Source organism: Notolepis coatsorum (genome assembly GCF_963971535.1).
Source record: "Notolepis coatsorum genome assembly, chromosome: 5".
NCBI classification, from domain to species: Eukaryota; Metazoa; Chordata; class Actinopteri; order Aulopiformes; family Paralepididae; genus Notolepis; species Notolepis coatsorum.
The window spans coordinates 17,806,491-17,833,228 of record NC_140169.1 but is presented as its reverse complement, the minus strand read 5'-3'; the positions used below and the strand labels follow the sequence as shown (position 1 = coordinate 17,833,228).

At 44.6% G+C, this 26,738-nt stretch overlaps 2 protein-coding genes across 12 annotated transcripts in view; one reads left to right on the top strand and one right to left on the bottom strand.

Moving 5' to 3' along the window:
• pde9aa (phosphodiesterase 9aa) overlaps window positions 1-26,738 on the top strand; it is a 210,723-nt gene that overhangs the window by 174,815 nt on the left and 9,170 nt on the right. Inside the window, exon 20 of one of the 10 annotated variants that reach the window (XM_084315188.1) lies at window positions 1,061-1,411. The exons of 8 other annotated variants lie outside the window; for them this stretch is intronic. The gene's annotated coding sequence lies outside the window, so the exon portion shown is untranslated. Of the gene's footprint in view, window positions 1-832; window positions 938-1,060; window positions 1,412-26,738 lie in introns of those variants that run through there. One more of the 10 variants, XM_084315189.1, reaches the window with a different exon arrangement.
• The window catches only part of wdr4 (WD repeat domain 4), a 54,053-nt gene continuing 29,360 nt past the window's right edge, over window positions 2,046-26,738 (bottom strand). Inside the window, exons 10-11 of one of the 2 annotated variants that reach the window (XM_084315196.1) lie at window positions 6,613-6,717; window positions 2,046-2,620 (exon numbers count right to left, since the gene is read on the bottom strand). In XM_084315196.1, the coding sequence (XP_084171322.1) occupies window positions 2,276-2,620; window positions 6,613-6,717 (450 nt within the window). In that variant the 3' untranslated portion in view covers window positions 2,046-2,275. The remainder of the gene's footprint in view (window positions 2,621-6,612; window positions 6,718-26,738) is intronic. The other variant, XM_084315197.1, reaches the window with a different exon arrangement.

Below are 26,738 nucleotides of genomic sequence, written 5' to 3'. Positions count from 1 at the left end.
CGAGATCAGGCTGGGCTGCAAGCTAGCCTAGTTTAGCAAAGGAATTAATGTGTACGCGTAGCGCCTAGCCTAGTTAAGCTCAAAGGAATGAATGTACGTGTAGAGGTTAGCCTAGTTTAGCACAAAGGAATGAATGTGTACGCGTAACAGCTGCAGCTAGCCTAGTTTAGCAAAGGAATAAATGTGTACGTGTAGCGGATAGCCTAGTTTAGCTAAAAGGAATGAATGTATGTGTAGCGGTTAGCCTAGTTTAGCTCAAAGGAATGAATGTTTACGTGTAGCGGCTAGCCTAGTTTAGCACAAAGGAATGAATGTGTATGTGTAGCGGCTAGCCTAGTTTAGCACAAAGGAATGAATGTGTACGCGTAGCGGCTAGCCTAGTTTAGCTCAAAGGAATGAATGTGTACGCGTAGCGGCTAGCCTCGTTTAGCACAAAGGAATGAATGTGTACGCATAGCGGCTAGCCTAGTTTAGCACAAAGGAATGAATGTGTACACGTAGCGGCTAGCCTAGCTTGCAGACGGATAGCTTTCTACTGAACGAGAGGAATCCATCAATCTTCTTGTCCGACTCTGGAGAAGACGGTAAGCTCATTTCCCATAATGTTGGCGTGTCCTCAGAATATCGCTGCCGTTATTACTTTGGTGCTTTATGTTTAAGTTTCAAGAACGAAGGAAAAGAAACCCATTTAAATGCATTGTAGTTTAGATATCTGCCAACCTTTCTCATCTCAATTTGGCCTAGTGTAATATCCAAATCAAGGCTGCATCATTTTATACAGATGTAATATGTGTCTAAATTCCATTCTAAATGAGGTATTGTGGTTCTACAGATACCCTGGTCTACAAATCATATTCTACAGACATAATTTTCAATGAAAATGTAATGACAAATATTGTCCAATATTGTGAATCCATCGTAATTGCAATTTCTGTCAAAAGAATCACAATATTTTCCCATATCGTTTAGCTAATTACGATCAGCACCATTTGTAGATTTGGACCCTGATCAATACAGATGTTTGAGTCAGTGCAGTAAATGGTTAATGTCTGCGCTGCAGCTCCAGCACCATGGAGAGTTAGTGCCTGAGACTCAGACTGCAGTTGTCAAGACATGCCTGGTGTCGACCGCCAGCCCAGATCCTCTCCTGTTCGACTGCAGCACGCGGAGCACGGAATGAGTGGGAGTTGCATTTTGGGGCATGTTGTGCGTTAGGTGAGGTTGGAGTTTTAAATAGTAGTCATACTACTGATGGAGACGTTCACAGACAATTCGTCAGACAATCAGGGAATGTCGAGACGTGTACAGCAGACTACGTCAGTGAACAATATTTAGATATATTATTATTGTTTTGTTCATTTTCTTTTAAATGTGTTAAGTTTTTTTTTTTTTTTACAGATTGTACATATTGTCACCTTTTGTCTTTCCTACAAAAATTATAAAATAAAGTTTACTTTAATGATAACATTGCCTCATTTATTCTTTATTGATTTTATTTTATCAGATTGGTTTACTGGAATAAACTAACCCAATAGTTTTTTTATTTATCCATTAACAAACTTATCCTACAAGTATACAAACTTCATGAGATTTCTACTGGTCTTCTGAAGTCAGTGGCCAAAAGGTACAAAGTGGGAAAGTTTTATTTGGTCCACAATTTATATAGCAGGAATAGATATCAAACGGTATTTGCTCTTGCATTTCCAAAGCTTTCTGGACAACAATGGCTGAATAAAATAATGTAGACGACTAAGTTAGTAGCCTCTAGGATACATTGTTAGAAATGACAGAGTCGCTTGTAAAATCAAAAACCCCAGAATCTCAAGAAAGACATTTTGAAACGTCTTGGATATTCCTAAAATGTTGCCTTCAGCATTTCTTTCATCGAGATAGGTCCACCAGATACATAATGGGTGTATAAACAAAGTAAATACGAGGAAAGGACATTTTGTGCAATTTCAAAAGGGGAGGATAGCATGAAAAATGGAATTTAATTTGACCCAAAGTGGCCAGAATGTTACAGTAGACAAATGTTAATTGCAATGTTATTGAATGTCCTTTTATTCATATTTACAGAACCACAAAGAAATGTGCATCAAAAAAGAAAATGTCCCGTTTAAATTTTTTTTTAATAATTCTCAAAATCAAAAATCAAAATGTATCCGATTCCAGGCTATCTGCACTCGCACATTCTGCATCAATATACTGTGCACATTTTCATCTCTGGTCCTGTTTTCAAATGAGGAGGGGGAAAACAATCAGAGTTGGTTCAGTTCTATGCCTGGTGGACTGGTTCAGTTCTATGCCTGGTGGACTGGTTCTGAGTTGGGTCAGTTCTATGCCTGGTGGACTGGTTCTGAGTTGGGTCAGTTCTATGCCTGGTGGACTGGTTCTGAGTTGGGTCAGTTCTATGCCTGGTGGACTGGTTCTGACTTGGCTTCCTTGGTCTTCTTGCTGCGTCTGCCTCCGCGGGGCTTCTGTGCACCTCCTGCTGCACGCTTCTTCCCCCAGTGTGAGCTCTGCTGTTCCAACCGCAGCTGCTTCTTCTGCATGTAGGACGCCATGTTGTCGAAGGTGACCTTGTACAGGTGCTTGAAACAGCTATCGGCCACAGCACAAGCTTTTATGGGGGCGTGACAAGAGAAAACAAGAGGCTTAGTGACAATTCAGATGTCTATGTCTGTATTTATTGTTACACCAGCACCACAAGGGGGTGCTGTAATCACAGTCAGCCAAGGACCTGCACTATTCTTTTTTATGTCATCAGTAACAGATCTAAGGCACAGATTGGGGTCAAGGTTTTGGCCATGGGAGTATACAGTATAGCACTACATACCAAGACTTCCCATGGAGGGGCCCTAGGTGGTGACCTGAGCAAGGCTGATGAGGTCTACACAATATTATAATGAGTCTCCACAGTCTACTTAGTACTTGATTGATTGAAAACTTTATTAACAGATTGCAGAATGGGTACAGTACAGTACAGCTCAATACATACAATTGTTAAGGGGATGCAGACCAGAGAAAGACTTTAGTCTTGTTTACATCAGGGTCCCCCATTTTCAATTCATCATAACATATATGACATACATGACATACAGATAGACAGTACTGCTACATCTATACATTTATGACATACCAGATTTGCAAATACAGTACTGTTTGTGATACAAAAAGAGTCCAGAAAAAAAAGAGTATATACATTTGACGTAGAAACTGTACATTGGATTGGGTAGGTGGGGGTGGGGGGGGGGACTGTACATTGGAGGTGGTTGGGTGGGTGGGGGGGTTGGGTAGGAGTGGGGGGGGGGGGGGGGTTGGGTAGGAGGGGTGGGTGGGGTACACTGTACAAACAAAACTGTACATTGGATTATTGACAAGACCATACTTGGTAATTTACTGTACATTGGAGGGGGTTGTGTTCGGACATTTACAGGGGCCAGTTTCGAGTTGCAGTCTCCCTTAGGTGTTTTTTGAGAGTGTTTTTGAAAGTGGGTAGTGATTCACATTCCTTTACAGCTTTGGGTAGGGCGTTCCACATTGATGTGGCATAATTGCGAAACGTGTTTAGTCCCTTGTTTGAGCCGAATCTGGGTTTAACATGATTTGTGGAGCTCCCTCTGGTGTTGTGATCGTGGTATTCACTGACCTTTGGGAAGTATTTTGACATGTACATGGGTACCTTGGTCGTGTAGTGTATCTTGTAGACCAGGCCCATTGCAAGTTGCTGTACTCTGTCGTCTACTCTAAGCCATCCTAGGTTGTCAAAGTGGGCAGGGGTGAGGTGGGTTCTAGGAGCAGTAGTCTGACCAGTTTGTTTTGAGATGTTTGTAATTTTGTTTTTAGCGCCTTTGAGGTGCTTTGGTACCATGAGGTGCAAGCATAGCCGTAGTACCCTTGAATGAGTGCTCCTGCTAGAGTCTTCAGGGTATTCTTGTTTACCAGTGAGGAGATCCGGTACAAGAATCGAGTTCGTTGGTTGACTTTTTTTATTACATTGGATGCCATTTTGTCACAGGAAAGATTTGCCTCTAGGATGGAACCCAGGTAGGTAATATCTTCTTTCCTTGTGACAATATTGTCACCCACTGTAACTGAGAAGCCGTCGGTCTTGCTGAGTTTGTTATTTGAACCGAAGAGAATGGACTCTGTTTTGCCCATGTGTAATGATAGTTTGTTATCAGCGAGCCATATGCAGATTTTGCCTAGTTCTGAGCTGAGGATTTTTTCAACCTGTAACTTGTTCTTGTCGGAGACCAGCAGGGCTGAGTCGTCCGCAAACAGGAACAAGTTGCAGTCACAAGCTGACGACATGTCATTTGCATAAATTAGGAACAGTAGCGGACCTAGTATGCTTCCTTGTGGAACACCACAGCTTACTGTGAGGGGGGGGATAGGGTACCGTTTACCTCCACCATCTGCTCTCTCCCCTCCAGGTAGGATTGCATCCAGCTCACTGATAGACTATCAAAACCAATTGCTTTTAGCTTGTCAATCAGAATGGTGTGATTGACAGTGTCGAAGGCCTTTTGTAGGTCCAGCATGACCATGCCGCAGTATTTGCCCGCGTCCACCTCTTGTTTGATGTGGTCGTTTAAATAGAGAAGGCATGCGTCAGTGGAGTGGGATGTTCTGAAGCCAGATTGGAATTTGTAGATTAGATTTTTTTCCGCAAGGTATTTTTCGACCTGTTCGTATACAATTTTTTCCATGACTTTCGAGATGGAGGTAAGGATAGAAACAGGGCGGTAGTTGCCTGGGTCTAATTTACTGCCTTTTTTGTGCAGAGGGATCACTCTCGCAATTTTGAAGTCCTTGGGGACGTGTCCCTGTTTTATGGAGAGGTTTATTATGCATGTGATGACTGGGGTGATGGCGGCTGCTGAGTCTCTGAGGAATTTGGAGGGGATGTTGTCATGGCCAGTGGCCTTGTTAGGTTGGAGGGCGCTCAGTTTTTTGAGTACCTCATCTGTTGTTACCATTTCCAGTTTGAAGTCGTCTTTGTGGACCCCTAGGTTCTTGTAGTATGCTACTATGTGTTCTACCCCATAATTCCCTGAGTGGGAGGGTAGTTTGTTTACCAGTGTTTGTGAAGAAACTATTTAAGTAATTGGCTACATCCAGCTTTTCTGTGATGAGCGTGTTGTCCGTCTTTATGTTTATGTTTGAGAATCTGGTTTTAAGTTTTTACTGCAGCCTAGTTGGTTATTGAGTAATTTCCAAAGTTCACGTGGTTTGTTTTTGTTTTCCTCGGTTTCGTCATTGATGATTTTTTTTTGCTGTTTTGATCATGGAGTTTACATCATTTCTTAGTCTGTTTCTTTCCAGTTTGAGTTCAGTCACGTGGGCTTGGAGTTCACTGCTCGTGCTTATGGTAAGCTTTGACTGACTTTTACGAAACTCAGAGCATTTTTTTGTCTCTGGTTTTCATAGCGGTCAGTATTTTGGCGTGCATCCACGGCTCCGTGCGATCTTTTACCCTGGTGGTTCTTAGGGGGGCCATGTTGTTTAGTATCGTTGAAAATTTGGTTTTGAAGCCAAACCATGTTTCTTCAACCAGCTCATCAACCAGCTCATCTGACCAGTCCAGACCCTTCAGTTCAAGGTTAAAGGCCTCGCTAGAGTAGGTTTTGAGGTCTCTAGATGTGACTGTTTTGTGACAGCCGGCCTTTTGTTTTAGCTTTTTGCGCGTACAGAATAACATATAATGATCACTTAACCCGCATGCTATAACCCCTTTATTGGCGATCTTGGACTTGTCAGAGGTCAGGATGAGGTCAATGGTAGTCTGAATTGACTCACACACACGTGTGGGTTGGGTGATTAGCTGGCTGAGGCCGTGCAGATCACAAAACCTATTGTAGGATTTGAAGACGGGTGCATCTTTTTGTTGCATGTCCGTGTTCCAATCCCCAATAAGAATCATTTCTGTATCCTCAGCTCCAGCTAAGCACGCATCCAACACATCATAAAAGCCATTTTGGTCTGGCGGTCTGTAAATTGTGCCGACTAGAACAGATTTATCCCTTTCAAATAGAATTTCTACAAAAACTGTTTCAATAGCCTCATGATCTAGGTCTGTACGGTTAATAAATTTAGCGTAACTCATCCTGATGAGTTACTGTAGCGCAGGTTGAGGGCCATTCTAGTAATGAGATCGAGTTTAATAGTATTCAGTATCAAGAAAGACGGTGGTCAATGATGTGGTGAATGATGTGGTGAATGATAATAATCACAAGTGTGTATGTTCTTTATTTACACTCATTACAGGGAGCCAATAAATAAAATACTGAAGCAGCTAGGCATCAAATCTCTTTAGGATTAAAACCAATTAAACAAATCAAATCTGAAGCTTGATCATTGGTTGTACTTTTAACCCCAAAACAGGTAGACTGAGACAAAATATCTCAACAGTAGTAATTTTTTACCATTATTTCTAGTGAGTTATACTGTGTATTGGTGTTAACCTGCATTACAACTACTTTGCTGTAAGATGGACGGGGGAGTTGAGACCCAATGACAGCCCAGGATATTTATGCTTTTTTTGGCGTGGCTGAGTAGGAGGCTGAGAGTGAGAGCTAAAGATCTACTGAATAGAGGTCAAAAGGTCACCTGGAGGTGTGTGTGAGTTGATGATGATGACTCACCGTGAAGAGCCTCCCAATGGGGCGAGAGAGCTTCAGTCACTCGGGTCAGTTCTGGGCTCTCTGTATCACACTGGGCAGAACACAGAAGAGGGGCTTAGTCAGTAGTACTAACACTGTATTTAGTGCTTGTGGGCATATTGCGTGGGTATGCAGCAGCACACGTAACCCTTACCATGCCAGTGTGCCAACGCTGAATAACTGGTCAAATAGAAAATAACTATGAGCTAACTGTTGTGCATATCTGTATGTATGAGCTAACTGCTGTGCATATCTGCATGTATGAGCTAAACATCGATGTCCAAAACTATGTATGAGCTAAACATCGATGTGCATATCTGTATGTATGATCTAAACATCGATGTGCATATCTGCATGTACAGTATATGCTAATCATCAATGTGCATATCCTTATGTATGAGCTAATTATCGATGTGCATATCGTTATGTATGCGTGTATATTATGGTTGGGTGACAGTTCAATATTATCGTTTATCATATCTATCAGGATCGTATGGTAATGATTCAATTATGATACCGTTGCACACAATTCTGTCATCTCATTGAATGGTAACAACCAGATATGAACAGATAATGATAAAGATATCAGGGAACAATTACAGATTATTATTGTGATCAGAATTTCTTCCATATAGGGTGGCTACATGGTGCAGTGGGCAAGGCGCTCACCACGAATGCTGGAGACGCTGGGTTCGCCTGTTCGAGCCCAGCGCTCCACATTGCTTTCAGTTTAGCTGGTCGTCCGCACTAATACACATTGGCAGTATTAGGGGGAGGGAAACTGATGTGTGGGGATCGGGCGTTGTGGACAGCGACTCCTACAGGTCGGTTGGTGCGCCTGCGCAGTAGAATCAGGAAGCGATGGGGGCGGGGCCCCTCCAAAGCCCAGACCCCTGACGCTGAAAGATCGAGCGGCGCAGGTGGAAAGATGCGACTGCTGTTACCTCGAGTATCGGAGGGGACTCGTGCTATGTATGACTTAGTCCACATTGCAGCCGGCTTGTGGGAGGCATGAAACAGTGTTCGAGACAGGGGAGGGTTGAATTGGACGATACGAAATTGGGGATGGGAGAAAACTTGAAAAAAAAGGGAGAAAAAGTGGATAAAAAAAAAGAATTTCTTCCATATTGCCCAGCCCTAGTACTTGGTGTGTGTTATCTGGGTGGGCGGGCGTGAGTATGCACACTTATTTATACCATGGCCTGGCTTAACACATTCTGCGCCATAAACGAGTTAACTTGTTATTGGCCGCCATGCGTTGGCGCCAGAAACGAGTCAACTCGTTTTTGGGATCGTTATTTCATTTATTCACTATATCTATTCATAATTCATAGCTGCAGCCTCTGGTATCCTCTTCAGAGCCTGTCTGAGCTGGCAGACGGTCAACACCACCCTCTACTGGCAGGCGGAGCTATTGTATCTCATTGAAAATGGGTTGGTGTGTTTCAGAAGGCGATCCGAGCCGGGCGGGCGGGGGTTAAATACTCGGGCGAACCAGTTCTATACAACGGTGGCATCGAGCAGTAACTCCGCCCGCTCGTCATTGTGAACCGGTCTGTAGTGTGGTGCGGACCTCCACAAGCATTATTTGGAATTGTGATCAGATATTTGGATGATCTATTCCAAAGCGCCCCGCTACGACGGTCATTTCATGTATAGACGAGGAGACATACTAATGATAATCTAGCGTTGATTTCAGGATGATTAGATAATCAGCTGAAAAATTACAACGTGATGACTGGATTACAGTAAAAATGCCTTTTCTCGCCTTTTTCCTGGAATTACCGAAAAACACCCAAACCACACTCTATTCAAAACGGTATAAAACGGAATTGTACCGATGAAAATCTGTAATCTGTCTCGGGCATGTTGACTAGAAGCAACTCACTGAGACCCGACGGCATTATTAGACCCATAGATATAATATAAGATATATTTTAAGCACTCGCAAATGTCACAGTCTAAAACTATATCCATTGAATAAAGACCTGGCGATGAATGGGGTATCAGCGCCCCCTGGTGCTGGCGGTCAATGTGTTAATACTGGATTGCGATTGGTTGGTAGGTGTCCATTAAAAGTTTATGTCTGATCATTGTTCTAAATGAATGTGCCGACTACATAGTGTGGACTTACTACATAATATCTTGTAAGCTAATGTTATGCTAGCAGGCATTATGGTAGCTAATGTTGCCTAAGGTTGACAAACAGTGAATAGATCCAACAGCATTTTTAACACATTCTGGGCCATTGGGATTAGACAGGGCCCACTCTAGGAGGCCAGCTTTTCATTACATTTCACTGTGCGTGAGGTTGTTTGTAGAGCTAAATCTATATTTTATATTATTGCTATGCGTCATTGTCAATTGATAGTATAAACCTTCCCTTCAATATGCCATAAAGAAAAAAAAATCATCAATACATTCCCGTTTTATAGCGTCGTGAATATGAACGTTATATCGGAATGGTCTGGTATAATTCCTGCAACGCTAGTTATAGGGCGCTAAGCTAATAACGTTAAATCGATTGGCCCTAAACAAGCTAGTTAAAAATCTAAATGCATATGATCGGTATCATGTTTCACCATGAATGCATGAAGGGGGGGGGGGGGGAGTCTGTTCTGATTATTGATTACCAATAACGGCATTCGTTATTGCAACAAAATACGCTGACCGGGTGGATGGCTATGAGAACAAGGGCTGAAATTGACGTCAAATCGCTCTTAACTGTGGCCGGTTGGATTCCAAAAAGAATTTCCCAGTTATTTGATCGCCATCTGGTAGATCGATATGTCCATTGGCTGATGCTATATTCCTTTACTGCATAGTGAATTCGGCGTCGCGAAAGGTATTCCAAGCTACTAGGCTGCACATCCAGAATCCAGCTAACTAGAAACTACATTGAAAGCAAACAAAAAAGAGTGCACCGTTCTGCCACAGGGCACACTGCATTATCGAGACAGCGCCCCCAAGAGGATCTGGCCGGTAATGCACTTTTCAGAATTCGAAGAGGAGGGTAGATCTGCAGTGCAGCTCTGTGACATCGAGTAAGTTATTACAATGGAATAAAAGCCAAAACAACCTGGACACGGACATGTCCGTGGTTGGTCCTCAACCGTTGGATTCGAAACACTGATTTATCCGTGGTTGGCCCCGAAACGGTTAAGCATGGCGCCGAAACACGGACATATCCGAGTTTAACACGTATACGTGGTTGGCCTTCAAAGGTCTGCTCCCAAACACGTACAGTATATATATACGTGGTTGGCCCCGAACCAATTAACACAAAGCTTATCCAGCGGTTCCCAACCCCCCAAAAAAACAAACAAAATACAGTAAAATATCCTGCTTGTACAGAGTCTGTTGCAGCAGATTCAAGTAGTTGTGCGGTACTTCATCCAATATATAGTCAGTGACTTTCAGTGTTGTGCTAGTTACTGAAAAATAGTAACTCAGTTACTTTACTAGTTACTTCATTTCAAAGTAACTTCGTTACTGTACTAGTTACTTACACCCAAAAGTAATGAGTTACTGTGAAATAACTATTTAGTTATTAAAAAAAAAAAAAAAAAAAAAAGATTGCTCCCGAGTCCCATGCCCCAGATACTCAAAATCGGTTGATCAACTTGACAGTTTCCATTCACATCACCGAACTCTGCTAAGCAATGTGGTCTAGATACAAACACAAATCTGACACAAACAAATGTTGTTCCGAGTCGATATAATAAGAAGTGCGCCGGTTGAAGGAACAGCCTTGATGTCGCCAGAGCGTTTCATTATAACCATTATAATTCAAGGGTACTACGACTATGCGTGCACCTCATGGTACCAAAGCACCTCAAAGGCGCTTAAAACAAAATTACAAACATCACAAAACAAACTGTTCAGACTGCTACTTGACCTGAACCCCAGAACCCACCTCACCCCTGCCCACTTTGTCGTCTACTCTAAGCCATCCTAGGATGGCTTAGAGTAGACGACAGAGTACAGCAACTTGCAATGGGCCTGGTCTACAAGATACACTATACGACTAAGGTACCCATGTACATGTCAAAATACTTCCCAAAGGTCAGTGAATACCACAACCACTACACCAGAGGAAGCTCAACAAATCATGTAAAACCCAGATTCGGCTCAAACAAGGGACTAAACACGTTTCGCAATTATGCCACAACAATGTGGAACGCCCTACCCAAAGCTAGGGGTAACAGTACTGTATATTTGAATACCGTTTATGTCACAAATGTATCAGTACTAAATACCTATATGTCCCTATGCCATAAATGTCATGTATGTCATAAATGTCTATATGAATTGAAAATGGGGGACCCTGATGGAAACAAGACAAACGTCTTTCTCAGGTCTGCATCCCCTTAACAATTGTATGTATTGAGCCGTACTGTATTGTACCCATTCTGCAATCTGTTAAATAAAGTTTTTCATTTATTCATTCATTCACCATCTTGCAAGTTGCAACGTTGTTTAAGATATCAATCAAAGCATTGCAACGTTAGAATAGTTAGGATATCAATTGTGCATGAAAGGACTATATTTATATTGTTTGATTAGTATTATGAGATTCCCTGGCAGATTTCGTACAGTCAAAATCCGTTGATCAACTTGAGTTTCAGTGAACACATTGCACTCACCAAAGTCTGCGGTGGTCGAGATGTAGTAACGTTAGTCCAGTTGACTCCAGCAGCGCCTCAAACATGTTCTTTATCTCGTTTCCATGTTGTATATTAATTATCTCTCCAAGTAGTTGCTAAATGGTTTGTTAGTTCGTTACTACTGTTTTGTTTACAATAGAGAGGGTCCATTTCTTTCCGTAGCCGCATTTCTGGTTTGCGCATTTCTGATTGGCCAGTGGCCACTGACTGACGCTCTCTGGTCAGAGAACGTCAGAGAACGTCAGTCAGTGGCCAATCAGAAATGCGAAAACCAGAAATGCGGCTACGGAAAGAAATAGACGCTCTCTATTGTAAACAAAACAAACTCAGGCGAAATCAAACGGAGTTAGGAGGACGCTCGCTATGAATCTACATAAAAAGAACACAGTAACGAACTAACAAACCATTTAGTAACGGTAACAGCGTTACTGAATTTAAAAAGTAATGCGTTAGAGTACTAGAACGGCAAAAGTAGTACTTTGTAACGCGTTAGTCCCAACACTGGTGACTTTATAATCACCCTGAAAAAAGAAAAATCAATGAATATCTTCACTACAACAACACTGAGCTGGGTAGTCCAGTTGTGCTTATTGTCATATTAATGCTTTTGGTTGGTTGCTACTTGAATCTCCTACGCATGCGTAGTTCGGGAGTAGGTGCGGAAAAGTTACTATAGCTCGGCCGAGAAAGTGCCAATCAACTTGGAATTGGTCGCGCCATGTTCAGGAGACTGAGGCGTATACATGTCTACTGGATCATTTACATTTAGTCATTTAGCTGACGCTTTCATCCAAAGCGACTTACAAGTTCTGTACGACAAGTCATCAGGAAGGGCACAACTCTATCAGCTGAGTAACAATGTTCATCAAAGTGTTGAGTGCTACAGTGTAGGTTAGTTTATTAGGACAAGTGCATGACAGTAAGGTTAGTTAGGTTTTTTTTTTTCAGATAATGGTTTAATGGTTGAATAAGTGTATCTTTAGTCGACGGCGAAAGATTGGACGGGTTTCAGCTGTCCTAACTGGGGTGGGTAGTTCATTCCACCATTGTGGGGCAAGGACTGAGAATAGGCGACTTCTTTCTCTTCTCTTTGATCATGTCTCCAGCACCCCCACATCCGTAGCTACAACCACTTAATATCAAGGGTCTCATTCACATTCATTAATTTTCTCCCCCTGCTCTCTCCTCCATGAGCTCAATGTAACACGGAAGTGCAGTGGTCTATTGGTCCTCCACCTCGTTCATTAAAATATGTTAATGTGCAGCTCATCTGGCATTATCCTTATTACATAATGGTCTTTCAGTGCCATTGTGCTGATGCAAAACAATTCATCAAAAGGTCAAGGTGAAATACTGTGTACAAGCTAAACAATGAATGTGTGCATCTCTATGTATGTGTGTATATTATCATCCAATCCAACTTTATTTGTATAGCAATAGCACATTTGGAGAGGTTTGCGTGTCCTTAGGATCCTGAGAGCTATGTTGTCTGGAGCCTAGTGCTCCTGGTAGAGTCACCCATGGCAAACTGGTCTCAGGTGAGGGAACAGACGAAGAATGGTTCAACCACTGCCCAGTGGGCCTGAGAGGGCAAAGGGCTAAGGGAGCACTACCCTGACAAAAATGCACCTCTGGGTAGGCCAATCCCCCGCTCAGAGGTTAACTTTTGATTACGAAAACACTTGACAGATAACTTGAGCGCAAGGTCTCCCGGTGGTGGATCCGAAATGGAAAATATGACGTCTGCTAGCCAAAGCCTCTGGGAAGCTAGGAGATTGAATGTCCTCCCAACCAGGAAAGCTGACAACATCGCAAAGGAGATGCAAAGTTACGGCTTACACATACTAGGTTTAAATGAAACAAGATGGATAGGTTCAGGAGAGAGCAGATTAGCATCCGGAAAACAGATACTATACTCTGGACATGAAGAAGAAGGCGCCCCACACAGTTGCATGTTCTCCTTCTCCACAGTCTCCTCTAGACTCATCACAGCAAAGTTCAGAACGTCTCATCCAAGAATCACACTCAGGATCATTGTGGCATACGCACCAACCAACGATGCCACAGAAGAGTCAAAGGAGGAGTTCTATGGAAAACTACAGAACACACTACTCAAAGCAACGGAAAGGGAGGTGGTTATACTGATGGGCGACATGAACGCCAAAGTGGGAAAAGAAAACAACGGATACGTACCAGTCATGGGACAGCAAGGAGTGGGCTGCAGAAACGAAAATGGGCAGATGTTTTTGGACTTCTGTGCAGACAACAGCCTGGTAATTGGCGGAACCTGTTTCCCACATAAAGAAACTCACAAGACCACATGGGTGTCCCCTGATCAGAAAACATGCAACCAAATCGATCACATATGCATCAGGAAGCAGTTCAGACGATCTCTGCTCGATGTGCGAACAAAGAGAGGTGCAGATGTGGGATCAGACCACCACTTAGTCATAGCAAAGGTACAACTGAAGCTGAAAAGGGGGACCCCAGGAAACAGAATAACAAAGTATGACACCAAGAAACTGGAAGAAAAACTACACCAGAAGCACTTCAAGATCACACTGAGGAACAAGTTCCAGGCCGTGGCTGAAATGGGCAGTGGGGAAGAAGAAATCGACGAAAGCTGGGAGAAGATCAAAAACGTGTGGCAAACAACCTGCGAGGAAAGTCTGGGAAGAAGAAAGAAAGAAAACAAAATGTGGATCACCCAAAGAACATTGGACAGCATGGAGAGGAAAAAGGCAAAGGACCGCCTCAACAATGCCAGGACGAGAGCAGCCAAGGAGAAGCACACAAAGGAATACAACAGGATACATAAAGAAATAAAGAAAAAGGTCAGGGCGGACAAGAGATGCTACTATGAAGAGCTTGCTACACAAGCATAAGAAGCAGCGGGACAGAGAAACATGAGAGGTATACATCACCACCAGGAAGCTCTCGGGGAGAAGGATGAGATCAGAGAAGCCCATAAAAGATGAGGCAGGAAACACACTATCCACAAAGGAAGAACAAACAAGGAGATGGGTAGAACATTTCACAGAGCTGCTCAACAGAGCACCAGCGAGCATCCCAGCAGATATACAAGCAGCAACAGACACTCCCACTGAAAATGACCCCCCCCAACAAAAGAAGAAACTAGGAAAGCAATATCACAATTGAGAGATGGGAAAGCAGCAGGACCAGACACCATTCCGAGTGAAGCATTCAAGACCGACATCACTACAAGCATCAAAGCACTCCATCCCCTCATGAGGAAAATTTGGCAAGAAGAAAGGATACCCAAAGATTGGAAAGAAGGCTACATAGTGAAGATTAGGGATGGGAATCGAAAACCGGTTCCTAATTGGCCGATGCCTGGAACCGTGTGGCTCCTGTGACTTTCGATTCCCTTATCGCTGCCAGGTTTTTCCTACAGTTGCGCGCGTTAGCATGTAGCCATGGCAGACTCTATTTGATTCCTTAAGGGCTCGAAATTGCCTGGCTTTTGGTCATATGCTCCCGAAATGCTCCCGCTGTTTGGCTACTTCTATGTGCAGTGAAAACTACTTGAATGCTTTAGAACATGGTCATTGATTTAGTTTAGGGTGAGCTAAAATTAGCCGCGGAGCTATCGCTAGCTAACGTGAGCTAACGCTATTTAATCAAGCTCACAAAGAGAGATAAACAGCTGACAGCGGATAGTACAGGTACAAATACAATAAAACAGCGGGTGGGGACTGTTGTGTAAACATTGTACTCTTTAGTTCACATATAATAAGAGCCGGATTGTTTATTTACTAAGTCTCTACTCTGAGTCCGTCAGACAGGAAGTACCATGGTGCAACATACAAATGTGTCCGTGTAGCAACACAAGCCAATACCTACAGGACAGGGGCCCGGGGAGGGAGCTCTGTGTGTCTGTGTGTGTGTGTGTGAGACAGAAGTCAAGAGGAATAACGACTGTTATTCAATAGATTAAATTAGTTTAAGAATAAAAAAATAAATACATTTTAAGAGAATCTCAAATACATTATTTTATTTAAGTGTAGGCTATAGTTAATGTTTAATTTTTTGTATTTTTCTGACATGGTAAATGGCTGCTTTTTTATATAGCGCTTTTATCCAAAGCGCTTTACAATTTGTTCCTTACATTTTACCCAATCACTCACACATTCTCACAACTACACTTTATATTTATTGATAAAGGATTTGCACTACAACTCGTACACCTACTGTGAATTGTACCTAAATTGCACCTCGTCCCATTTCTCCATTTCTGCCTTGCACTATATAGTATTGTATATTAGTACACTGCACAGTATTGTATATTGTATGGTAACTATGTCTATTCTGCATCGAACATTGTACATATGTCTAAACTGAACACTGTGACCTCATTTTTTTACTTCTAATTTTACTATGTTATTTTATTTCATACTCATCTTGTCTTGCACAGTCTCTGGAGCGCAACAGTAAGAAGTATTTTGTATAAAAGTATTCTGTACTTCTGTATGACAACTATTAAAGAAACTTGAAACTTGAAACAACGACGGCGCAGGCAACCATGCAAGGTGCCAACCTGCTCATCGGGAGCAGTTAGGGGTTAAGTGTCTTGCTCAAGGACACATCGACACGCTGCCCGGGAGGAGCGGGAATCGAACCGGGAACCTCCGGATTGCCAGACGACTGCTCTACCTCCCGAGCCACTGTCGCCCCTGACATGGGGGCTCAACAATAAATGACAATCAGAAATGTCAAGTTGCATGTTGTTATTCTAACCAGCTTAGTTCTGTTGCATTTCCAATTTATTTATTTAAATTATAAATTGATCAGGTATCGATAAGAGAATCGATAAAGAATCGAATCGATAAGCAGAATCGATAATGGAATCGTATCGATAAAATCCTATCAATTCCCATCCCTAGTGAAGATACCAAAGAAAGGGGACCTTGCACTATGCAAGAACTAACGGGGGATCACGCTACTTTCAACCGCCAGCAAAGTCTTCAACCGGATAATTCTAGATAGGATGAAGACTGCCGTTGACATGCTCCTCAGAGACCATCAAGCAGGATTCCGGAAAGAAAGGTCATGCATAGACCAGATCGCCACACTGAGGATCATCATCGAACAGTCCCTGGAATGGAACAGCTCTTTATACATCAACTTCATCGATTTCGAACAGGCCTTTGACAGTCTAGATAGGAACAGTCTGTGGCACCTGATGGAGCAGTATGGAATCCCACCGAAGTACATCAACATCATCAGAGGATCATATGACGGGATGACAAGTAGGGTACTGCACAGAGGGGAGCCCTCAAACCCGTTCGAGATAAAGACCGGAGTGAGACAAGGCTGCCTGCTGTCCCCCTTCTTGTTCCTGCTGGCCATTGATTGGACCATGAAGAAGACAACAGAAGGAGCCAGAAACGGCATCCAGTGGACACTGATGCACCAGCTTGAAGACCTCGATTTTGCAGATGACCTAGCTCTCTTATCACACAGTCACCAGCAAATGCAACAAAAGACCAACAAACTAAAGGAAACAGCCTCAACTCTAGGAATGAAGATCAATAGGGTAAAAACCAAGATTATGAAGATCAACACAAAGTGCCAGCAAAACATTGAACTAGAGGGAGAGGCCATCGAAGAAACTAACTCCTTTACCTACCTTGGGAGCGTAGTAGATACAGCGGGTGGCACAGAAGAAGACATCAGAGTGCGAATCGGAAAAGCAAGAACGGCATACAACCTACTTGGTCGAGTATGGAGGTCTCGCGAAATAAAAACCAACACAAAGCTGAGGATCTTTAACTCCAATGTTAAATCAGTCCTCCTGTATGGCTCTGAGACCTGGAAGACAACCGTAGGGCTGAAGCAGAAAGTACAGTCCTTCATAAATTCCTGCCTCCGCCGCATTCTAAGAGTGAGATGGCCAAATGTCATTACAAATCTGGACCTGTGGGAGCGCACAAAACAACTACCCCCGCCAGAAGAAATAAAGAAGAGAAAGTGGATGGGCCATACCCTGAGAAAGGAAGACGCAAACATCACCCGGCAAGCCCTACGATGGAACCCACCTGGAAAGAGGAAACGCGGCAGGCCTCGAAACACCTGGCGCCGTTCTTGGGAAGGGGAAATGAAAGAGGCTGGACTGGGATGGCACAACATCGTTCGGGAGGCCAAAAACCGCGCAACATGGAAAGAAATCGTCAGTGGCCTATGCTCCGCAGGGAGTGCAAAGGCTTAAGTCAAGTAAGTCAATAGCACATTTAAAAACAACATGGCTGACCAAAGTGCTTCACAGTAAAAACCATAATATAGTAAAAAAAAACACAAACACAATACAAAGTACACAGAACTACAAACAAAATTACGGCAGCAGAGTGTAAATGTCTTTAAATGCTAGGTAAGGGAGAACAAATGTGTTTTAAGATTAGACTTAACTGGCGCCCCCAAAAGTGGCAATTTTTAAACTTGAACTTGAGGACTGCATACTTTTTTTGCAAACCAAAATACTATACTTTATACTTGGAGCACATGCATGGTCTCTTTTGAAAGATAACATTCTGAAGTTTCTGATACAATAAAGTCAATAAAAAAATAAGAAATTCACTTTTAGTGCTAATGAAATAGAGTAACATAGGTCTGAACTTGAGTTGGTCCATAGCCTGAAGTATTGTATAGTACATTAGCTACTGATTCCAGTGACTGTGTTGTCCTGGTCCTTTTAGACCCGTCGGCCGCATTTGACACGGTGGACCATGACATTTTAATTGCCCGCCTTGAACAGTGGGTGGGCATCAGAGGCATAGCCCTTGAATGGTTCAAGTCCTACCTGGCAGATCGATCTTTTTGTGTCAGGCTCGAGGACTCTGTCTTCTACTGCCCCCCTATTGTATGGTGTACCCCAGGGCTCGATACTTGGCGCCGTCCTGTTCTCTATTTATTTATTGCCCCTTGGTTCCATCCTCAGAAAGCACGGCATTCCTTTTCACTGCTACGCTGATGACAGCCAGATCTATATCTATATATAATTTTAATGACAAAAAGACTGAGGTCATGGTTTTTGATGGCCCCTCTGTGACCACACTGCTAGATCTGGGTTCGCTGGCACAACATGTCAAACCAATAGTAAAGAACTTAGGTGTAAAAATCGACCCAGACCTTAAATTTGACATCCAGATCAAGGCCGTGGTCAAATCGAGCTTTTTCCAGTTGAGGCAGCTGGCCAAAATTAAGCCCATCCTACAGGCGCAGCATTTTGAAGCAGTAATCCATGCATTTGTGACGACTAGGCTGGATTACTGCAATGCACTTTATATAGGGGTGAGTGGATCCTCAGTGGCTCGCCTTCAAATGGTGCAGAACGCCGCTGCACGTCTTTTAACTGGCACTCGTAAATATGACCACATCTCACCGATTTTATCCTCACTCCACTGGCTCCCCATGCACTTTAGGATTCATTTTAAAATTATTTTATTTGCTTTTAAAGCTCTTCATGACCTTGCCCCACCCTACCTCTCTGAGCTGTTGCAGGTCTATACACCTTCTCGCTCTCTCAGGTCAGCTGACCAGCTGCTCCTAGTAGTGCCTACAACTAGGCGTAAGCTCAGGGGGGACCGTGCCTTCTCCGTTGTCGCCCCCAAAATGTGGAACGAGCTGCCACTGCAGATTAGGCAGGCCTCATCACTGCCCCGTTTCAAAGGCCTCCTTAAGACCCACCTTTTCTCTCTGGCCTTCGACACCATGTAGCTTGTTGATTTTATGATCTTATTGTCTTACTGTGTTGTTGTATCGTTTTGTTACCGTGTCCTTTGCTTTTAAATATTTTTTAAGTACTCTGATCTATTTAAATTTGTATTGCTGCCTATGTTTACCTTCTTTTATCTTCTCTTTTTTGGTACTCTGTTTTTTTTTTTATCTGTTTTTAGTGCTGCTTATATAGTTTTTAATATGCTCCCTCTGTACAGCACTTTGTGCCCCTGTGGCTGTTAAAGCGCTTTATAAATAAAGTTGGATTGGATTGGATGTCCAAATTGCATACAAATCCGTTCAGAAATGAGTGATTAGGAGCGATTAAAAAAAATTAAAAATAAAGATTTTTTTTAAAAGCTCTGCAGTAAACCATTTCCTCACTTAACTTCAATGCATTCGGCGGAAATTTCTCTTCCTGTTTTCGCTTGTGACCCTTCACCTAGATCCCCGATTCACTCATCCCTACGTGGGGTACCATTGGAAAGCCACTCATTGGTTACCGTGTCCAATAATCTTCGAGAGCCTCAGGAGTCGGGAGTGGAATTCGAAAAGATTTAAAGTCTGCTGTGTACTTCAGCGCAAACCTCACATATCGGCATGTAACTCGAGAACCGCTGAACGGATATATTCGATATATATATTGTATTAAAAATATGCACAGCCGAGCCGCTAGCTTGCCAAAGTCGCGTGGCGCGCCGGTGGGCAAATCGTCCTTAAAACGCCCCGGGGCCGGGTCGGTGCCAGTTAAGAGTTTAAACTAGGGATGCACCGAATGGGAAATTCTTGGCCGAAACCGATACCGAAAATAGGAAACAGTTGGCCGAAAACCGAATATGATTCATAGAATAGATTTTTTTTTTACCAATGTTGTTCAGCTACCCGATTATGGAAAAATATGATTATGGCAAAACTTAACTTAAATAATAAATAATCACTATTATGGGTCCATAAAACATTTATTCAGCACTTCTGAATGCATACAGTACATTAATTCCAAGTCAAGTGCATTTTCTTTTCTCTGTAGGATAACTACAAAGTGCATTCAGAACAAAGCCAATGTGCTTTAAAACTACTTATACAACGGCATGCAAATTTCTCGATTCTGATTGGCCATTTACACGTCTTTATTGGCAACAATCCACGGTCCTGGGCTCAGGACCCGCCCACAACCGAATCACATATCACTCCCCGGCTCACTCCGGGAGAAAACAAGATCGCGGACAACAAATGGATATGTTGATAGCACCATAACGACTAAATATGAAGCGATTCTGTCAAGGGGAATGTGTTAGTCCTGGTCGGAGTGTATATTCCACCGCAAGCCAGCAACAAGGTTGCGCTCTCCAGACTACACGACGAGGTAAATAGAATACAAGTGGCTAACGTTAACGCCGCCATTTTAGTACTGGGAGATTTCAATAGCGCCAATCTGAGAAAGGTATTGCCCGACTTCTATCAGCATGTGACTTGCAACACCAGAGGCGGTAACATCCTAGATCACTGTTACACGCAATTTAAAGGTGGCTACAAGGCTCATTCTGATAGTGGCTTTGGCAAGTCAGATCACGCATCCATTTTCCTTTCACCAAAGTACAGACAGAGAATTAAAAGTACTCCCGTAGTCTCGCGAGAGGTGCAGAAATGGGATCTGACGTCAGAAGAGACGATCCGGTCAGTGTTTCACCACACAGACTGGATTGTGTTCCGCGACACAGATAACATTAATGCCTACACGGAGACAGTGCTGGACTATGTCTGTACTAGGGTGAAAGAAACAATCCCCACTACCAAAATGAAAGTTTACCCAAATCAAAAACCCTGGGTAGACAAATCCGTCCGTGAAGCTCTGAGAGAGCGCACCAAAGCATACAATGACGGCCTAGTGGCAGGCAACATGAATGACCACAAGGTGGCGCGACACAACGTAAGGAGGACAGTGTCAGAGGCCAAACGGCGCTACAGGGATAAAATTGAACTCCAGTTTGAACAAGCTGACTCTAGAGCTATGTGGCAGGGGCTCAAAACGATGACAGACTACAAAGGCGCCTCCCTCAAACTGAACAGTGACATCTCCTTAGCAAACGACCTCAATACCTTCTATGCGAGGTTTGATGCTGGTAATAACAACACCAGCTCACAAGCCTCGGCAATGGGGGGGGGGGGGGGTCGGCTGCTGATGGAGGCGCAGTGTTCAGGGTAACAGAGCATGAGGTGAGGCGGACCTTTAAAAAAGTGAATATCAGGAAGGCAGCAGGTCCGGACGGCATCCCCGGCCGCGTCCTAAAAGTCTGTGCCGACCAACTGGCCCCAGTATTCACTGACATATTTAACCTGTCCTTAGAACAGGCTGTCATCCCCACCTGCCTGAAGAAGTCCACTATTATCCCTGTACCCAAAAAATCCAAGCCTGCTTGCCTCAACGACTACCGCCCTGTAGCTCTCACCTCCATAGCCATGAAGTGCTTTGAGAAGCTAGTAAAGGGCTACATCTGCTCCTCCCTCCCCATCAACATGGACCCCCTGCAATTTGCATACCGCCCCAACAGGTCCACGGAGGACGCCATATCCCATGTGCTGCACACAGCAGCATCACACCTGGACAAGAGGCAGGGGAACTATGTGAGAATGCTATTCATCGACTACAGCTCGGCATTCAATACCATAGTCCCCTCCATACTCATAGCCAAGCTCAGGGACCTGGGCTTGGGCTATGACCTCTGCCAGTGGGTCTTGGACTTCCTGACTGGCAGACCCCAGGTGGTGAGAGCAGGCAACTGCACCTCCTCATCCATCACCCTCAACATAGGGGCCCCCCAGGGCTGTGTTCTGAGTCCCCTCCTCTACTCCCTGTACACACACGACTGTGTGGCTCAGCGGAGTAGCAATACAATCGTCAAATTTGCTGACGACACAGTGGTGGTGGGCCTGATCTCTGCCAACGACGAGAGGGCCTACCTGGAAGAGGTCAAGGTCCTGGCGGGATGGTGCCAGGAAAACAGCCTCTCCCTGAACGTCAGCAAAACAAAGGAGATGATTGTGGACTTCAGGAGGTCGGGGGTCAAGGACTACAGCCCCCTCAGCATCGACGGGGCACCGGTTGAGAGAGTCAACAGCTTCAAGTACCTCGGAGCCTACATATCCGAGGACTTGACATGGACCACACACATTAACAGTGTGGTGAAGAAGGCACGACAACGCCTCTACTTCCTCAGGCGCCTAAGGAAGTTCCAAGTCAGCCAGAAGATCCTTAAGAACTTCTACTCATGTACAATAGAGAGCATCTTGACCGGCAACATCACCTCCTGGTTTGGGAATAGCACTGCAAAAGACCAAAGCAGACTACAAAGAGTGACACGTTCAGCCGAACGCACAATTGGAGGGGGGCTCCCCACCCTCCAGAACATTTACTACAAGCGTTGCAAGGGCAAGGCTAAGAGAATCATTAAAGACTCCAGTCACCCGAACAACTGCCTCTTCGAACTGCTGCGGTCAGGCAAGCGATACAGGAGTCTCAAGGCGAGCACAGAAAGACTCAGAAGTAGCTTCTATCCCCAGGCCATCAGGCTGCTAAACGAACAATGAATGAACACTACACAACAACAACCACCAAACGCACATAGCACACACATCCACACGCACACACTCACTTTAAACAAACACACTGTAGCACCCACTCCACACACTTTATAGCACACACCCACTTTAAACAAACACACTGTAGCACCCACTCCCCACACTTTATATTTATGGATGAAGGATTGCACTACAACTCGTACACCTTACTGTAAATTGTACCTAAAATTGTACCTCATCCCATTTCTGCTTTGCACTAGATAGTACTGTACATTAGTACACTGCATAGTATTGTGTATTGTATATTATATGGTAACTCAGAACATTGTACATATGTCTATACCGAACACTGTGACCTCATTTTCTTCTTCTAAATTCATGCTATATTATGTTATTATGTTATTTGATACTATCTTGTCTAGCACAGTCTCTGGAGCGTAACAGTAAGAAGCATTTTGTATGAAAGTATTCTGTACTTCTGTATGACAACTATTAAAGAACTTGAACTTGAACTTGAACTTAGTCCTTTAAACAATGTTGGATGATGTAATTGATGGGTCTTGAGTCAATCTAGAACAAAAGAAAAATCGCGGATTAATTGATTGATTAATTGATTGTGTTGTGAAGGGCCAGATTAAACCGAATATATATATTTATTATATATATATTTAATTGTATTTGTATATTCTCTAATATTCCCTGATATCCCTTGTATATTCCTTGTACAATATGCATTGAATATCCATTCTAGCCTACTGAACATCCCATAATAGTCTCCATTCTACTATTGGTCGAGACCTTGGTGCCAGGCTGCCATACCCCCCAGACCCAGTTCAAACGTACCGCTCAACATGTACGAACAAGTCCTAGTTCCGCGTAGGAATCTGGCTACCGCACCACTAACGGTACTATTTGTTCATAGTGCGTATATATACTGCGCTACTAAAGTAGGACTTCCTTTTTAGTCCAGTTTCTTACCCTCCAATAGAGTGACAGACGTAAAGCCTCCCCGCGACGCCACGTGTGGGAGTAAGGCCAAGTTCGGCCTACCATCGGTATTGAGACATCGTGTATATTAATATTTGAATAGTCATATTTGGCACTATATCGTCGAGTTGGACGTAGTCTATTAAGCTAATAATAGTCTATTCATATGTAGTGCTTCGTGCGGTGAGAATACTATCGTAGTCAGTACCCCATCGTTTCGGGCAGAGAACTGGCTGCTTATCCAGGGTGGCCGACCCCATGTGAGGCTGCACCCGAGGAGCCCCAGAGCCGACGAGCGAGTGGACCTGCATACCGGATTATTCTACCGACGACAGCCCGCCTTCCCAGGCACGGATTATGCTTTGTATACAGTGATTATTCTATGGATAAAGACCAACACTGCCGTGTGTTGGAAACCCCCCCCCCGGAGAGGACGACAGGTGAGGAGACGCTCTACACGACGAGGTCGCTTCACGTCTCTCCATCGTGGACCGAAGGAAGCCGGCCCACAGAGAGTCCAACTGCTTTCATCTGTGGATCGAGGATCGCTGAGGCACCGAGCCGCACAACCGTGGGTTCTCCCAGGATACCCTCGGCCAGACGGATACAGCCAGACTCTACCCCCCCCCCCCTTCTCCAGTTGTCTTACAAGCGACCGGAATTCCCCCCTAGTGTATCCAGTTCTATAATCATTAAAGTATCATTGCTATTATTCCTTAACTATTCCAGGTCGTATATGTACCACCTGCGCCTTCAGAGATTGGACATTCTCTATTGATATACCGACGAATACTCTTGCCATAAAAGTGCATACTAATTCCCATTCATAAATGTGATTGATTTGATTAAGTGCTTGCTCTACACACCATCGCTGTGTAGAAATAAAGACCTATTTCTAATTCGTACATTTGTGTTGGATCCGTTTCATCTACGTGACAGTGTTCATCATAATATATTTATGCCGAGTACTGGGTGGCCGAATATTAAGTACAAAGGTAGTGGTAGTAAGTATCATATCTAGTAATACAGTCAGGGAATTGTACCCCTCAGTTACAATTGGTCCTTCGAGCCGGAGGGTAATTAGTGTAATATTAATATAGTGTTATTAATATTGAAATGGCCTATGATGAACACTCCACGAAACGATCCTCCTAACCAACGCCCGCAGCGCGAACGACGGCTCCCTCAGTACTTAGAGGCTTACGCTGTCAGTCAACAACCTAGTCTTCTACTAACAGTAAACGCGGTAAAACTAGAAAGTAAAAGTATGTCTAACCCCAACGCCCAGACTACCCCGACCATAGAGGCCCCTACGGGTTCTAATGTAACTGACCAAGTTCACGGTGGGGACCAGTGGGAACCAGACATGACTTCACACCCCGCCAATACTGAAGAAGTAGTCCCCGATGAGTCCCGGGAGGAATACAACGCTACCGAGAGAGAACTCGGCACGGAAGAAGACGGGGAGAGCACCGTGGAGATAGAGCTCCAAGGCTCCGCAAGGAGTACCCCGAGGGAAGGCTCCCCTATACAACCGCCTTCTCCCAGCGAGGCAGAGAGGACCCTACAGCAGGCCTTCCTCATCAGCCTGAACGCCGCTGCTGAACGCGACCGACTGCAGATCCAGCAGCGGAGCGAAGAAGAGCATATACGTCTAGAAATAAGACGCATTCAGAGGGAAGAGAATGTGGCCCGAGACCGAGCAGACAGCCAGCGAGCAGCTGCTGGTGCTCTACGGGACGCAGAGCGCGACAGACAGCAAGCGCAACTAATAGAACAGCTGATCAGACGGACAACACCCTCTCCCTCCGCCAGAGGCTCCAGGAACTCGTCTAGACACACCTCCAGGGCGGCATCCCCTAGCCGAGTAAACAACCCTGAACTTGACCAACAGACGAGGTCTATACCCCCCACAGACCACCTCCCCCCACCGGTCCAAGCGAGACCTAGCAACCGGGAAGGAGCAGCATATCCTGTGGAGAGGCTAAACCAGAGACTACAAGCACTGGATGACCTAACTGAAGACGAAGAGGAAGAGGAGGAGAACCACGCCCGACGACAGCACAGTACTCTACCGGACCAGGAGGTCCGGTACAGCCCAGGCTATACTCCCGCGGAGCTGCGCTACAGACCCCCGACTCTATACCCGGGTGAGCACGACGCACGACCCGCACCGAGGAACAGCACCTGGACAAGCGGGCCATGGTACACTGCCGGTACCAGCCCATACCAAGGAGCGGGAGGAGACTCGCCTAGGAGGCCTCTCCCCCAACGCTCGCCGATGTATCCACAGTCAGCGTCATACATTGGCACGCCTATGGTACCCGACTTCACCCAAGAGAACCGGGCCCAGTATACAGAACTCCGCATGTGTCTGGAGACCATGTTGGTGGATGTATTGGATGAACGCCATAAATACGCCATCCTACTGAAGCACTTAAGGTACCCCGCGCACATAATATAGCGCTCGCCTACGCGACTTCCACCACCCCATACACAGCAGCGCTGGTAGCATTGGACCAGAGGTATGGGCGCATATGGGATTACGTGATCCAGGAGATCCGACACATCGACCGCTTACCCCCAGCAATAGACAATCGAGCACTGGACGACCTGTCCATCAGAGTGCAGTCCCTGGTAGGGATGTTGGGAGCGCAGAGAGAGAAGGGGAGGCATGAACTTTACGCCAACTCAAATGTGGAAAGGATCTTGGAGAAGCTGCCGCCCGCTCGACAGGAGCGTTTTAGGCGGCAGAGAGACCACCGAGACCCGAATGGCCCCGAACCGAACCTCCTCGATCTAGCAGACTTCCTGGCGAGAGAAGTCAGCAGCCTACGGCTAGATACATTCGGACGGAGCACCCCTGGCTCCAGAGAAGGAACCAGACGACTAAATGATGGAAGAAGATCGGTGACTGTGAAGCACCAATCGGAGTCAGTACCGAGCAGCAGGAGCCACAGTACCCCCTCCAGAACGGAGAAGTGGAAGATAGTGTGCCCCTACTGTGAGAAAGAACACTGGCTAGCGCAATGTGACTCCTTCCCCAAGCTGAACGCGGAGGAAGCAAGTCAATGGATAAAGTCCAACAAGCGCTGTTTTCGCTGTGCGC